We start from the raw sequence: 14249 nt of genomic DNA on the forward strand, positions 1-14249 counted from the left end.
TGCTGACGTCCTTTCCATGATGTTAAACTTTGGTTATATAGACCAGCCAATTAACCCAACAGGACATGATTATCATTGTCTCAATTTACAATTATTCATATCAACCCCTTCATTAATTGAAAATTTACCCACACGATTAGATAAAGGTGATCATGAAATATATAATTACAATTTCCCAAGTTAACCAAGACGGTAAAATCAGGCCCTCTCCCACCAGTCAGAAGAGTCATGAGTAAAGTAAGTCCCTTTTTAGAAGGACTGAATTTGGATGCAGAAATGATTGGACCTCAGTTAGAAAAGGTTAATCCGGTGTTGCAACTCTGATGCTGTTGAGGTCCTTTGAAGGATTATCTACACGGACATTTTGAGGTTTTATATTACTGATATGTTTTTTAAATTAAAGTTCAAGCAATGGATATTTTATTGACCAATATATAGTCATTGAAATTTTCGGTAATTTTCTTTATAATATCAAAAGTGCAGTTGAAATTATGGCCAAGTGGTATGCCACTATTCATACGTGTTTCCTGGACCAAGGTTCGATTCCCGTCCGGTTGAAGCTATTGCCTCTATGTGATTTCGCCTGGGGCTCTGATTCCGAGGTCGTTAAAAGAATCCAGACATTAATGTATAGAAATTATATGGCTTATTTGAATATGAAAATACGTATAAATGTGCACAATTTATCATATATATATATATATATATATATATATATATATATATATATATATATATATATATATATATATATACATACATACATACATACACATATATATTATGGATGCATATCAATAATTACTCATGTAATGCCCAAGAATTATTTTAATATTTGAATAATGGTGACACAATAGTTTGTCCTCACCTGACGCACACCCGGAGAAATAACGTCACAGTCCATGTGATTTCAAGGAAGAGCACCGCTATCGATAACGCCCTGAAAGAGACACAAATATTAGCATAAATATATAGCAATTGTTTATATATATGTATATAAGTAGTATATATGTATGTATGTATATATATATATATATATATATATATATATATATATATATATATGTATATATATATACATATATACATACATATACATACATATATATATATATATATATATATATATATATATATATATATACTGTGTGTATATTTATATACTGTATATATACATATACTATAAGTACCATAATACGTCGAACATTAATATAAATATGATATTTCAAGTTGAAATAAAATAGTTATTCATTTATATCTTTAATTTATATCACGTTTAGAAGTACCTGATGTCATACTTACAGTATATAAGCGCCCAATATGTGGTGGTGGTATACCATATCAACTCCGACGCCCCAGAGAACTGAAAGAGAGACACAGTTAGACATTAGATGCAAATCTATTTGGATGATTATCATTTATTTTGAGTCTTTGTGAAGGTGAAGAGTTATAGTTATATGGGTTAGGTACTGAACATACGGCTTGGTTATGGGATGGATTTTATATATATATATATATATATATATATATATATATATATATATATATATATATATATATATACTATTATGTGACGAACCACTGTGCAAACAATTACCCCTTTACAATGGGCGGTAGTTCTCTTCACACAACAAAATAGAAGTCATATGGGTAGACTTCCAAATTCACTTGTTTCTTATTACGAGTGTATAAGATTGTTGATTATGATCAAATGTATCTTCTTAAAGCTGGTTGCAGACAACAGAAGCACCAATAGCAGGATAATTGGAGGACAGGAACAATAAACTATGTTGTAAACAAAACTTTAACCTTACGTTAAACAAAATAATGAAAAAGCACTTCAAAACAACAATAATAAGCAATGCAGAGTGAATGGGTGAGTAAGGTAGATGAATCTCGTGGTGAGAACAATGTATTCTAACAAAATCAATAAATTTGGGGTTACCTTATAACATGTAAGGGAAGAAAACAGGGATGATTTACAGCAGGAAGGTGAGTGTAAACAAAAGATAATGAGAAGAATGGAATGAAGATGGCGCTGAAATAAGGTGATGTATTTACAAAGAAAATGGAAAATAAACTTTAGACAAATCAGATATGTTAGCATATGTACAACATATGGGGATATCACAGTCCCCCCCTTGTTTTTGTTTTTTTCCATTTCCCGAGGATCAACCGAGGTTATCCTTGATAATGAGTCTGCCACAATATTTTCTCGTCCTGATATGGCGATTACTTGGATATTATGTGCAGATAGTATGTATGACCATCTTAAAAGTTTAGGGTTGAGAGTAGTGGACCTATGGAGATGCGACAGAGGAGAGTGGTCGCTGTAGACGTAGATCGTGTCTTGTCCATCAACATAAATCTCGTATCTCTGGATGGTAGCTACGATGGCGAATAGTTCTTTCTCCACAGTGGGCCAATTTAGTTGGGAACCCATAAATCGTCCACTGGAATAAGAGACTGGTAACAGATCAGCTAGTGGGGGCAGGTTTCCTGTTATGGCAGTTATTGGAGCAGGATGCTGTAATAAAATGCCCCCATATCCAAGATCACTAGCGTCTGTTTGGAGATAGAATGGTTTGGTGAGGTTAGGTGCCATTAATATAGGAGGAGATGACAAGTAAGTTTTTAGCTGGTTAAATATTTGATCATGTTGTTGGCTCCAAGAAAAATTTACTTTTGAAGAAGTTAAAGCAAATAGTGGTCCTGTGAATGGTGAGAAATTTGGACTGAACTTAGAGTAATATCCTACCATACCTAGAAATCTTTTTAATTCCTGTTTGGTAGTTGGAACAGGATAAGAAGTTATGGCGCTAATATTTGCATCATGGGGTAATACTTTACCACTGCCAACTCGATGACCAAGGTAAGATACCTGACCTTTGCAAAAATTACTTTTTGCTAAGTTGATAGTTAATCCATGTTGTTTCAACCTTGAGAAAACTTCTTTTATCTTTTGAATATGGTTTATCCATGTGTCAGAGGCAATAATGATGTCATCTAAATATACAAATACTTTTTCCAAGTCCTGTAAAATTAAAGACATTACTCTTTGGAAGGTGGCAGGTGCGTTGGCTAATCCGAATGGCAGTACGTTATAACTAAATAAGCCAAATGGAGTGATAAATGAAGAAATTTCCTTTGCCGTTTCTGTCAATTTAATTTGGTAATAACCCTTCAACAAATCTATTTGGGTTAAGTAGGTCGAATTACTTACTTGGTCAATGATATCTTGTATTCTTGGTAGAGGATAAGAATCTTTAATTGTTAAATTATTAATTTTCCTGTAATCGGTACAAAGACGAAATTTACCATTTTTCTTTCCTACTAGGAGACATGGGGAAGCCCATGGTGACGCACTGGGTTCTGCCAATCCTTCTCTTATCAAGTAGTTCACTTCTTCTTTCATGATACCCAATTTCTTCTGTGATGTTCGATAGAAAGCTTGTTTAATGGGTGCAGCACCTGGTTGTAGTTTGATGTCATGATCTAGCATGGTGCATCTGCCTGGTTTATCTGAAGTTATACTAGGAAATTCATGGAATAAAGCTACTAAAGATTTACATTTTGATGCATATAAGGGTTTTAGATAGTCTGATAAGTTTTCCAAGATCTTTGAGTTTTGAGAATCCTGCCAAGATGCAGTTATTGGATCATCTGTAAATTGATCCATAGGACAATCTATGTATGGTATGGAACTAGTAATCATTACAGTTTTACTTTCAGCTGTTGAGGGAGACAAATAGGCCTTTAAGAGGTTTATGTGGACTAATTGAGTAGACTTACGCTTATCTGGAGTGGCGATTATATAGTTGGTTGGCGAGATACGTTGAGTGATGGTATAAGGTCCCTGGTATTTCTCTCGTAGGGGAGAGCCTGCAATCGGATGGTATAGCAGCACTGCATCTCCTACTTTGAAACTTCTGGTTTTAGCCTTTTTATCATAGTTAATCTTCATCTTCTCTTGAGCTGTTATCAAGTTAGTTTTGGCAATGGAGTGAAGATCTGAAAGTTTCCTGTTGAGTTCTGAAATATATTGGGAAATAGGTACCTCATTATCTCCCAACTTCAGGATGCGTTCTTTGACTGAACTGAGGATAGTTCGTGGCCGTCGACCGAAGAGTAGTTCAAAAGGTGACATACCAGTAGACTGGTTTCGAACTCCTCGTATGATGTACATGATCAGTTCCAAATCGCAATCCCACTCGTTACCTGAACTATGGATGTATTTCCGGAGAAGATTTTTAATGGTCTGGTGAGTGCGTTCTAATGCTCCATTGGTCTGTGGATGGTAAGCTGAGGATGAGACTTGGGTTATATGGTAATCTTTCATAGCTGTTTTAAAAGCATGACTCATGAAATTGGTTCCTTGATCACATTGTAGTTCAGTTGGAAATCCTACAACAGTAAATATGGACACTAGTGACTTTAGGATGTTCTTGGCTGAAATGTTTCTTAAAGGTACTGCAAATGGATAACGGGTAGTTGGGCATAAGGCCGTAAGCAAGTATTCATGTCCCCTTTTTGTCTTAGGCAAAGGGCCTACACAATCTACTATGATCTTACTGAAAGGTTCTTTAGGCACAAGTATAGGTTTTAAGGGTGCAACTGGTACTTTTACATTAGGACTACTTACTTTTTGACATGTTGTACATGTTTTTACGTACTCTTTAATGTCATTCTTCATGTTTGGCCAATAAAAGTCTTGACTGATGCGTTCATATGTTTTAGTGATACCAAGATGAGAGTCAGCAGAGTGAGACAATTCTAGGATCAGAGGTCTTATATCTTTAGGAACAACTACCTGGAATAGATCCTTCCAGGTTTCTAGATGACTGTTCTTGCTGGACCTGAATTTTCTCATTAGTACATCATTATTAATATAAAAATAAGAACACTTGTTGGTATCCTTTGGTTTCACTTGGTTGAAACACTGCTGTAGAGTGACATCTTTCCTTTGTTGATAGCTAAAGGAATCAGGTTGGATCTTATATGTACTCATCAACTCGTTGAAATCCATAGGTTCAGAGACTGGCAACGGGTTTGATGATGATTCAGTAGGGGTGTCCTTTTTTCTGCTTCGTGTCACTGCTAAGCATTCTTCCTGTACAACATCACCTGGAGATACTGCTATTAAGTTTGTTAAGACAACAGAGTTAGCTATGTCATTACCCAGGATTACATCAACATTCTTGCATGGTAACAGTTCTGGATTTACAGCTACTTCAGTAGTTCCAGAGAAATAAGGACAATGAAGGTTTACATTAATGAGAGGCAACATAGACTTACTGGTTAAGTCATTAACTGCAACATACCTGTGAGTTTCACCTTTAGGTCGTATTACTTTAGGAGAGACGATCGTTTGAGAGGATCCAGTGTCTCTGAGTATGGTTACAGGTTTACCATTTATTTTGCCTGAGCAAGTGAAGGGTGCAAACGCTTGGGACTCGTGTGATGCACAATGGAAGGTCTTTTTCTTCTCCACCTTAGGTTTTGGGTCCTGTTTGGGCAGATTCATTTGCTTAGGAGAGAATTGAGGGGAATTAGGTTTTCTCTTTAAGTATGAAGCTGCACAATGTGGATCAGGACATTCTGAAATATGATGTCCTTGTTTGCAGTATGTACAAGTTTCCTTAGGTCTAGTTTCTCTATATGGGGTTTTACCTACTTTATGAATAAGAGCATAGTCATCTGGCTTTAAAGCGGCTTTCTTAGGGTCAGATTCATTCTGCTCTCTTAGATACACATTAATGCTACCTGGTATTTTCCTTAAGAACTCCTCCATTACTATTAAATCTTTCAACTGCTCGAAAGTTTTGACATCTACTTTGTCTACCCACTTCTGAAACTGTTTAATCTTTCCATTCATAAATTCTAAAAAGGTCTGCTGAACTTGCTTCTGACTATTACGAAATATTTGCCTATAACCTTCCGCAGTAATAGAATAAGCATCAAGGATTGCCTGTTTAATTATGAAATAATCATGTTCCTCTAACATAGTGGCACATACAGATAATGCTTTACCTTTAAATGAGTTCCGGATGATCAAATACCATTTGTCCTGAGGCCAATTGAGATTCTTGGCTGTGTCTTCGAACACAGAAAAGTAGTTATGAGGTTCCCGTTCTTCAAATGTGGGCAGCAATTTCTGCACCTTGCCCACATCAAAGGGTTCGGGAATTAGCTTACCTTCTTCCTTTTCTTTCAGTCTTATAAATGCCAGATCCCGTTCTGTTACTGTGGCCGCTTCTCTCTCAATCTGCAGCCTAACACGGAGAGCTTTGTTTTTCTGTTCACTTTCTTTTTCTTGTTGCTCCAAAGCAGTTTCCACCTTGATACGTTCTAGGGAAGCAGCGGCAGCAGCCGTGCGCTCAGCAGCAGCGGCTTTCCTCTCTTCTAACTCAGCGGCGGCAGTTGCGGCTCGTTCAGCAGCAGCGGCTTTCCTGTCTTCTACCTCAGCGGCGGCAGTTGCGGCTCGTTCAGCAGCAGCGGCTCTTTCTCGTTCTACCAGAGTTGCGGCAGTTGCGGCTCTTTCAGCAGCAGCGGCTTTCCTCTCTTCTACCTCAGCGGCGGCAGTTGCGGCTCGCATCTTCATCTTTTCCAACTCCAGCTGCAGACTTAGTTTATTCAAGTCACCATTTGGATTGGTAACGGTTAGAGCTCGAACGTCAGCCAATTCTTCTTCTGGAACAATATCTTCATCTACAAGGAAGTTCAAAATATGACTGAGAATTACACATTTTACGGCAGTTGCAGGAACCTGTACATCATAATGGCGAGCTAGATTCTTTAGGTCAGTTTTTGTGGCAACTGTGAGAGATTCCACATGATCCCGTGGTGATACAATAAATTGTTGCAAGTCGAAAGGCATTTTGAATGTCGCCCGTGGCGCAAGATAAGTAAGTACAAACTAAAATAAATATCCAAACTTTATAAGAATAAGTATAAGATCATACGATCGCAAAATAACAATCTTTCGATCACAGAAATACAAAATAGCTATCACAAAATTACAAGATCGAGAGATCACAAAATTACAAAATTATATGATTAAATCACATTACACAGAAATAGCTTAAATACAAAATTGAGTCTCGCGAAACTTACGATACTATAAAACTTTTATTCACTGTTAACAACTGAACAATGTTTTTTTTTTTTTTTTTTTTTACGCTCGAGATCTTGAACACGCGGCTAACTACTTCATAACTACTCAAACGACACGCTTAACATCACAAACTTTTACAACAATTCTACCGAATCAGTAAACAAGGCTTTAAAACGCAAAGGTATTTTTTACTTTAAACATACCTAATTAGCACGTTCTAGTTTACATTTCCTTTTAATTTATACCAGCTTAATTCGATAACTTTACAATGTTACCTTTTAATTTATATAAATACTATATTATTCTCGTTATGATAAAGTATCTAGTTAATAGTCAACACCTAGTTTAAAGTAATTGATTATCAGAATAATGCGCAAACTGGACAAAATACTTACTATGCGCTTTATAGATATAACAGGAGTAATTTAACAAGTATTTAAATATTCATTTACCGACACGTAAATGTTATTTGTACACCAAAATAGTACCTTTAACACCAAACAATATATAAGTTAATTTCCTGACTAGAGATAACGATTAGAATTACGAAAATCTCCGAAATTGGAAATTGGCTAATTTCACTTAAGAAATTTATATAACAAAATAAATCACTTTATAATGAAATAGAGATGGAGGAAATTTCACTTATAATGAAACTTAATTTAATAAATCACAAAATGAAATTTGACTTATTTCCTAAATATCACTTTTGAATGGCGATTTTAAGAAATGGCAAAATCTTAGGGCTTCAGATTTTTTTTTTTTTTATGAGAAATCTCTGGGATACGAGATTTGAGTAGGCGAAACTTTAAAAGCTACCTACTGGGGGCATCTTCAATTAATAAGGGTGGTTTAGAAGCTGGACAATCAGCATACCTAAGTCTTAACTATATTAAGCGTGACTTGTTCCTCTTACAACCAAATGACTACCCAGACATTATTATACATAAATGTCTAATGAGAGGGAGACGAGACATCTACCTTACCTTGGAATTATTACTGTCGTCCTTTATCCTTGGTACGCCACAACACAACACTCGATACTGTTCATAATCACTGGAACTGTTCTTTCACGATTCAATCACTTGATATAAATTTGATAAATCATATCGCACATCAGATCCCGGACAGGCCCCCAACTATTATGTGACGAACCACTGTGCAAACAATTACCCCTTTACAATGGGCGGTAGTTCTCTTCACACAACAAAATAGAAGTCATATGGGTAGACTTCCAAATTCACTTGTTTCTTATTACGAGTGTATAAGATTGTTGATTATGATCAAATGTATCTTCTTAAAGCTGGTTGCAGACAACAGAAGCACCAATAGCAGGATAATTGGAGGACAGGAACAATAAACTATGTTGTAAACAAAACTTTAACCTTACGTTAAACAAAATAATGAAAAAGCACTTCAAAACAACAATAATAAGCAATGCAGAGTGAATGGGTGAGTAAGGTAGATGAATCTCGTGGTGAGAACAATGTATTCTAACAAAATCAATAAATTTGGGGTTACCTTATAACATGTAAGGTAAGAAAACAGGGATGATTTACAGCAGGAAGGTGAGTGTAAACAAAAGATAATGAGAAGAATGGAATGAAGATGGCGCTGAAATAAGGTGATGTATTTACAAAGAAAATGGAAAATAAACTTTAGACAAATCAGATATGTTAGCATATGTACAACATATGGGGATATCACAATATATATATATATATATATATTCTCTCTCTCTCTCTCTCTCTCTCTCTCTCTCTCTCTCTCTCTCTCTCTCTCATGTTCAAGGATCTTGGCAGATTCATCCTTGCCAAGGTCCTTGGACATGATGTGTCGTACAATGCTTGTGGCATTTTTAAATTTATAACAGAAGCAGGTCTTCTTAACACTATTTAACTTTTATAAAATTTTTACTTCTCTGGTTTTATTTAAATATTCTTTTATTTTTTATTTATAATAAACGATATCGGCGTCAATGACCTTGGATGTCAGGATGCCAGAGAACTTCAAATAATTCATTCATATGCTCTCTCTCTCTCTCTCTCTCTCTCTCTCTCTCTCTCTCTCTCTCTCTCTCTCTCTCTCTCTCTCTCATATCTTTGTAAGTAACTGATCCTTCCTTAAGCGTTTTCTTCTATCTAGAAATAAATCTTCTTCTGGGGTTGTGGTGGCCGATGTGGTTAAGTCCCTGACTAGTGAAGGCCAGACTGGGGTTCGAGTCCCGCTCAAACTCTGCAGTTCCTTTGGTCGCTGCAATCTCACCATCCTTGTGAGCTAAGGATGGAGGGGTTTGGGAGAGCCTAAAGGTCTATCTGCTAAGCCATCGGCAGCCATTGTCTGGCTCTTCCTAGTCCTAACTTGGGGGGAGAGGGGGCTTGGACACTGATCATGTGTGTATGTGATCAGTCTCCAGTGCATTGTCTTTCTCGATAGCGTAATGTCACTGTCCCTTGCCCCTGCCATTCATGAGTAGCCGTTAACCCGTATCTATGATATTTTTAGTTTCCTCTTGGAAGTCTTAATATCTTCACTTACACTTAATGTGTTATTGAATTGAAGATTCATGTGTATGTTTTATAGATAATGAGCAGATGGTATTCAGTTGTTCGTCCTTCACAACTATTGTGTTGATATTAGTTGTCAAGAAATGAGGCTTTTCTTTAAAAATTCACAATAATGCTTTTACTAACCAATGTTATGGTAATTTTGATCCAAATTCCTTATTACAATAACACGCAATCTCCCGATAACTGAAAAATGTATATGAAAATGTAGCAACGATTCGAGTACAAATGACGTTGAGTATTGTTTCTATGGCACTGAGAGAGAGAGAGAGAGAGAGAGAGAGAGAGAGAGAGAGAGAGAGAGAGAGAGAGAGAGAGAGAGGGGGGGGGGGGGGCAGTTGGTTGGGGACTTCAGAAATTGTTTCAGACAGATGCATAAGCGTCCCAGAAAAGTTCTTCTGGCAAAGAATATCAAGAATTCTTACTTTCTTGATATGATTATCTGATTTTTCCAAGCTTTAGTCATAGCCAATCACTCTTTAGAAAAACGTATCTGAAATAATATTTTGCATTGCATTAGGACTATTTATTTCTGTTTTTATTGGCATATATTGTGCAATATTATAATATTGTATCTACGAAAATGTATAGAGACGTATGATTTATTTTGTTATATTCTCTTGAAACCGTTCAGAAAACTTGCACGTTTGCAAACTGACACTCAAGCAAGATTTAAGGTGATTTAGGTCTGGTCAGTGGTCGTATGGGTAACTAGGAAGAGTCTGATTCCGTTGGTACAAGGTCCCTAGGACGTTCATGGTACAGGGCATGGGACCTCCAATCTCACTCCATACATACCTGTTAAATACCGGAAGGATAATACGTAGCTACGAGTATATGGTCACCAAAGAGCTAAACGCTTTAGTTATAAGTATACTTATATATATCTGTATACATTGTCTGTGATGTGTATTATATATGTACAACATAGTATTCCATTCATAAGAATGCATAATTACTACACAGACAAATATATGACCATAAAAATATCTCAATATTTGTGTCATTGATATGATGAAGGTAACCAGTTCTGTTTGGGGGATTCAATTTGTCATTCGTCTTTCTAATTTGCTTCATTTATATAAACCGAATTGGAATGAATAATTGACTGTTACGAATGAGATGTAATGAAAGGGATGAGTAGAAAAGGAGGGACGGGAGAGGAACTTTTAGAGACAAGGAGGATGATAGTTGAGGTAGAACTTATTAGCATGCGGTGTTCCTTATATAAGAAAATTAAATACTGTAGCGGTGCCGAGTGAGGGTTTTGAACTCAAAGGCAGGATGCAATCAACTGAGTTATATTATTATAGAACACTCTCCTTATATACAAAACCTCAAGGCAACAGGACATAACAAGTTCACAAGACAGACAATGTTACAGAGGAAAACGGAGACATGAATTTTCATGTTCGTTTTAGTGCGAGGGAAGAGCGAAGATACAAGCATAATATATACAAAAGGAATTATGTACAATTATGTGACACACGGTTGGTACATGGCTCCCCCTCTAAAAATGACATACTGAACATGTTAAATAGGTGCCCTGAATCTGGAGAGGTAGTAGTAAAAACTGCGCCGATTAGCGGCAGTGAGTGGCTGTAGAAGTCGATGGTTGGAGTGCAAGCGAGTGGTGGATGATGGGTGGCTGTGTTGCCGCTCTGGCTCGTCACGGGGTAGGCGAGTGTGTCCTACGGCATTCATAGGCGTGTGTGTCCTACGGCATTCATAGGCGTGTCCTACGGCATTCATAGGTGAGTGTGTCCTACAGCATTCATAGGCGTGTCCTACGGCATTCATAGGTGAGTGTGTCCTACAGCATTCATAGGCGTGTGTGTCCTACGGCATTCATAGGTGTGTCCTACAGCATTCATAGGCCTATGGCATTCATAGGCGTGTGTCCTACGGCGTTCATAGGCGTGTCCTACAGCATTAACGTCAGCTTCGGTTGAAGTTGAATAGGTGTCCTCTTCATCACGAGTGGAGGCGTTGATGGAGTTTTGAAAGTCATGAAGTGGGTTCACATCAGGAGGACAGCCGTCTGCGGCAGGTTTCAGGCGAGTGATACTGGTCATTTTCCCGAGGGTGAGCGAAGCCCTTTGGTCCCTCAGCGATTGTTGAGAGAGCTGAAAGGCGTTGCTATACGGGCGGCTGGCGACGGCGAGTACTGCTGCAGAAGGTATGCGTTGACGGCGTCATAGTAACGGTGAGAGGTGGAGGGGGGATGGGGAGGCGGGAGGAGCGAGTCACTCCGGGGTCACCAATGTGACGGTGCCGAGTGAGGGTTGTGAACTCAAAGGCAGAATGCAGTCAACTGAGTTATATTATTATAGAACACTCTCCTTATATACAAAACCTCAAGGCAACAGGACATAACAAGTTCACAAGACAGACAATGTTACAGAGGAAAACGGAGACATGAATTTTCATGTTCGTTTTAGTGCGAGGGAAGAGCGAAGATACAAGCATAATATATACAAAAGGAATTATGTACAATTGTGTGACACACGGTTGGTGTCACCAATGTGACGGAGCCGAGAGAGGGTTGTGAACTCAAAGGCAGGATGCAATCAACTGAGTTATATTATTATAGAACGCTCTCCTTATATACAAAAACCTCAAGGCAACAGGACATAACCAGTTCACAAGACAGACAATGTTACAGAGGAAAACGGAGACATGAATTTTCATGTTCGTTTTAGTGCGAGGGAAGAGCGAAGATACAAGCATAATATATACAAAAGGAATTATGTACAATTGTGTGACACACGGTTGGTGTCACCAATGTGACGGAGCCGAGAGAGGGTTGTGAACTCAAAGGCAGGATGCAATCAACTGAGTTATATTATTATAGAACGCTCTCCTTATATACAAAACCTCAAGGCAACAGGACATAACCAGTTCACAAGACAGACAATGTTACAGAGGAAAACGGAGACATGAATTTTCATGTTCGTTTTAGTGCGAGGGAAGAGCGAAGATACAAGCATAATATATACAAAAGGAATTATGTACAATTGTGTGACACACGGTTGGTACAATACAGAATATGGGGATATTGAAGATGAAGGCAATATTACCCTGCTCCAAGGCTATAGAATATTTTCTCTCTCTCTCTCTCTCTCTCTCCTCTCTCTCTCTCCCCTCTCTCTCTCTCTCTCTCTCTCTCTCTCTCTTTCTCTCTCGGAGAGACTCAAATACCGATCTAGATTTTTTGCTTTGGTGATCATATAATAGAAACTTGATCTACCAACTCTGAGGGCAGAAGGGAAAAGTAAGGGATATGTTTTTTTTTCTCGTAGTTTCTGGTTCACATTTTTTTTACCTCTATTGTTGCTTTGCCTGGAGAGGTAATCTGTTACTAACAAATTTTTCATATATATATATATATATATATATATATATATATATATATATATATATATATATATATATATATATATATATATATATTCCTTTAAATAATCCACAAATACTCTTTCAAGCTCACTTTGCCAGGGGATCTCAGACCCATAGGAAAATTTATATATTTCTGCCCATCCAAGGATTCGATCCTATGACCGATAGAAATAAGAGTAAACATTAGACATTCGCCTTCTCGGCTGAATGTCAAAGGTTCGAATTCTTGGCTGGCCAGAAATATTTATCAATAAAACAAGTCTCATTTGTGTCTGGGATCCCATGGCAGAGTGAATTCGATATTTAAACAGTATATGTTGCTTGCTTAAAAAAAATTAAAATCAAGAGTATTAGTAATAGAAATTTATATATGTATACACACACACACACACACACACACACACACATATATATATATATATATATATATATATATATATATATATATATATATATATATATATATATATATAAGTAATTTTTTATGGAATTCCATACCTTCAAACATTAAATTTATCTCAAGTTATCAAGGTATTAATCTTATTGCGGAATATATTTGATAAGCAAAAGATAAACTTATCCTTAGTTTACATTTATGAATACACACCTTTGTTGAAACATTCCTCTGAATAAGTCTTGCATAGGATCTTTAGACTTGAATTAAAAAGATGTAGAATGTTTAACCTCATATATAAGAGGTGGACATATGATAGAATGGGAGGAAGAGCAAATGTGGCAACTGAGGACTTAGGGAATTAAACTGCTTTTGTATCGTCTTGAACTTCGTAAAGCAGCTGGTGTGTGTGTGTGTGCGTGTGTGTGTGGGGGGGGGGTGTACCTCGAGTGCAGTCAAAAGAGTCCAATGAACTTGTGCAGAAAAAAGGCTTCATGTCGAGACCAATACTTTTCGCCACTTTCCGCGCAAATCTTTTTGCCAAAACTGGATTTGCAATTATTGGAGTTTGTGTAACAATGTTTGTCAAGGCTTTTAGCATAAACAAAGTTTGCAGTAAAGTGTAATGAAGTCAGTCTCTCTCTCTCTCTCTCTCTCTCTCTCTCTCTCTCTCTCTCTCTCTCTCTCTCTCTCTCTCTCTCTACACGATGTTTGAAGGCTGAAGTGTGTTAGGGAGCTTGTTTTTGTTTATACCTTTCTGGCTTTTAATGTGTAC

At 37.1% G+C, this 14249-nt stretch overlaps 2 protein-coding genes across 2 annotated transcripts in view; both read right to left on the reverse strand.

Annotated features, from left to right (window-relative positions):
* The window catches only part of LOC137658308 (uncharacterized), a 58727-nt gene extending 57368 nt beyond the window's left edge, over nucleotides 1–1359 (reverse strand). Inside the window, exons 1-2 of the mRNA XM_068392981.1 lie at nucleotides 1303–1359; nucleotides 869–940 (exon numbers count right to left, since the gene is read on the reverse strand). Coding sequence (XP_068249082.1) covers nucleotides 869–940; nucleotides 1303–1340 — 110 coding nt within the window. The 5' untranslated portion in view covers nucleotides 1341–1359. The remainder of the gene's footprint in view (nucleotides 1–868; nucleotides 941–1302) is intronic.
* A 338-nt stretch (nucleotides 1360–1697) lies between these two features.
* Nucleotides 1698–8805, reverse strand: LOC137658748 (uncharacterized). Its single transcript, XM_068393773.1, has 2 exons — nucleotides 4643–8805; nucleotides 1698–4288 (listed from the first exon to the last, which is right to left on the reverse strand). The coding sequence occupies exons 1-2, from the start codon at nucleotides 6875–6877 to the stop codon at nucleotides 1841–1843; spliced, it is 4683 nt and encodes a 1560-aa protein (XP_068249874.1). The 5' UTR covers nucleotides 6878–8805; the 3' UTR covers nucleotides 1698–1840.
* Between the last annotated feature and the right edge of the window lie 5444 nt (nucleotides 8806–14249).

Source organism: Palaemon carinicauda, chromosome 19 (genome assembly GCF_036898095.1).
Source record: "Palaemon carinicauda isolate YSFRI2023 chromosome 19, ASM3689809v2, whole genome shotgun sequence".
Taxonomy (NCBI): domain Eukaryota; kingdom Metazoa; phylum Arthropoda; class Malacostraca; order Decapoda; family Palaemonidae; genus Palaemon; species Palaemon carinicauda.

Bases quoted from the DNA above. Each gene is read 5' to 3' on its own strand.
- LOC137658748 (XM_068393773.1), bottom strand. From the start codon at position 6,877: ATGCCTTTCGACTTGCAACAATTTATTGTATCACCACGGGATCATGTG. The intron at 4,289-4,642 runs GTAAGTAGTCCT...TACCATCCACAG, and splicing joins CATGTACAACATGTCAAAAA to ACCAATGGAGCATTAGAACG.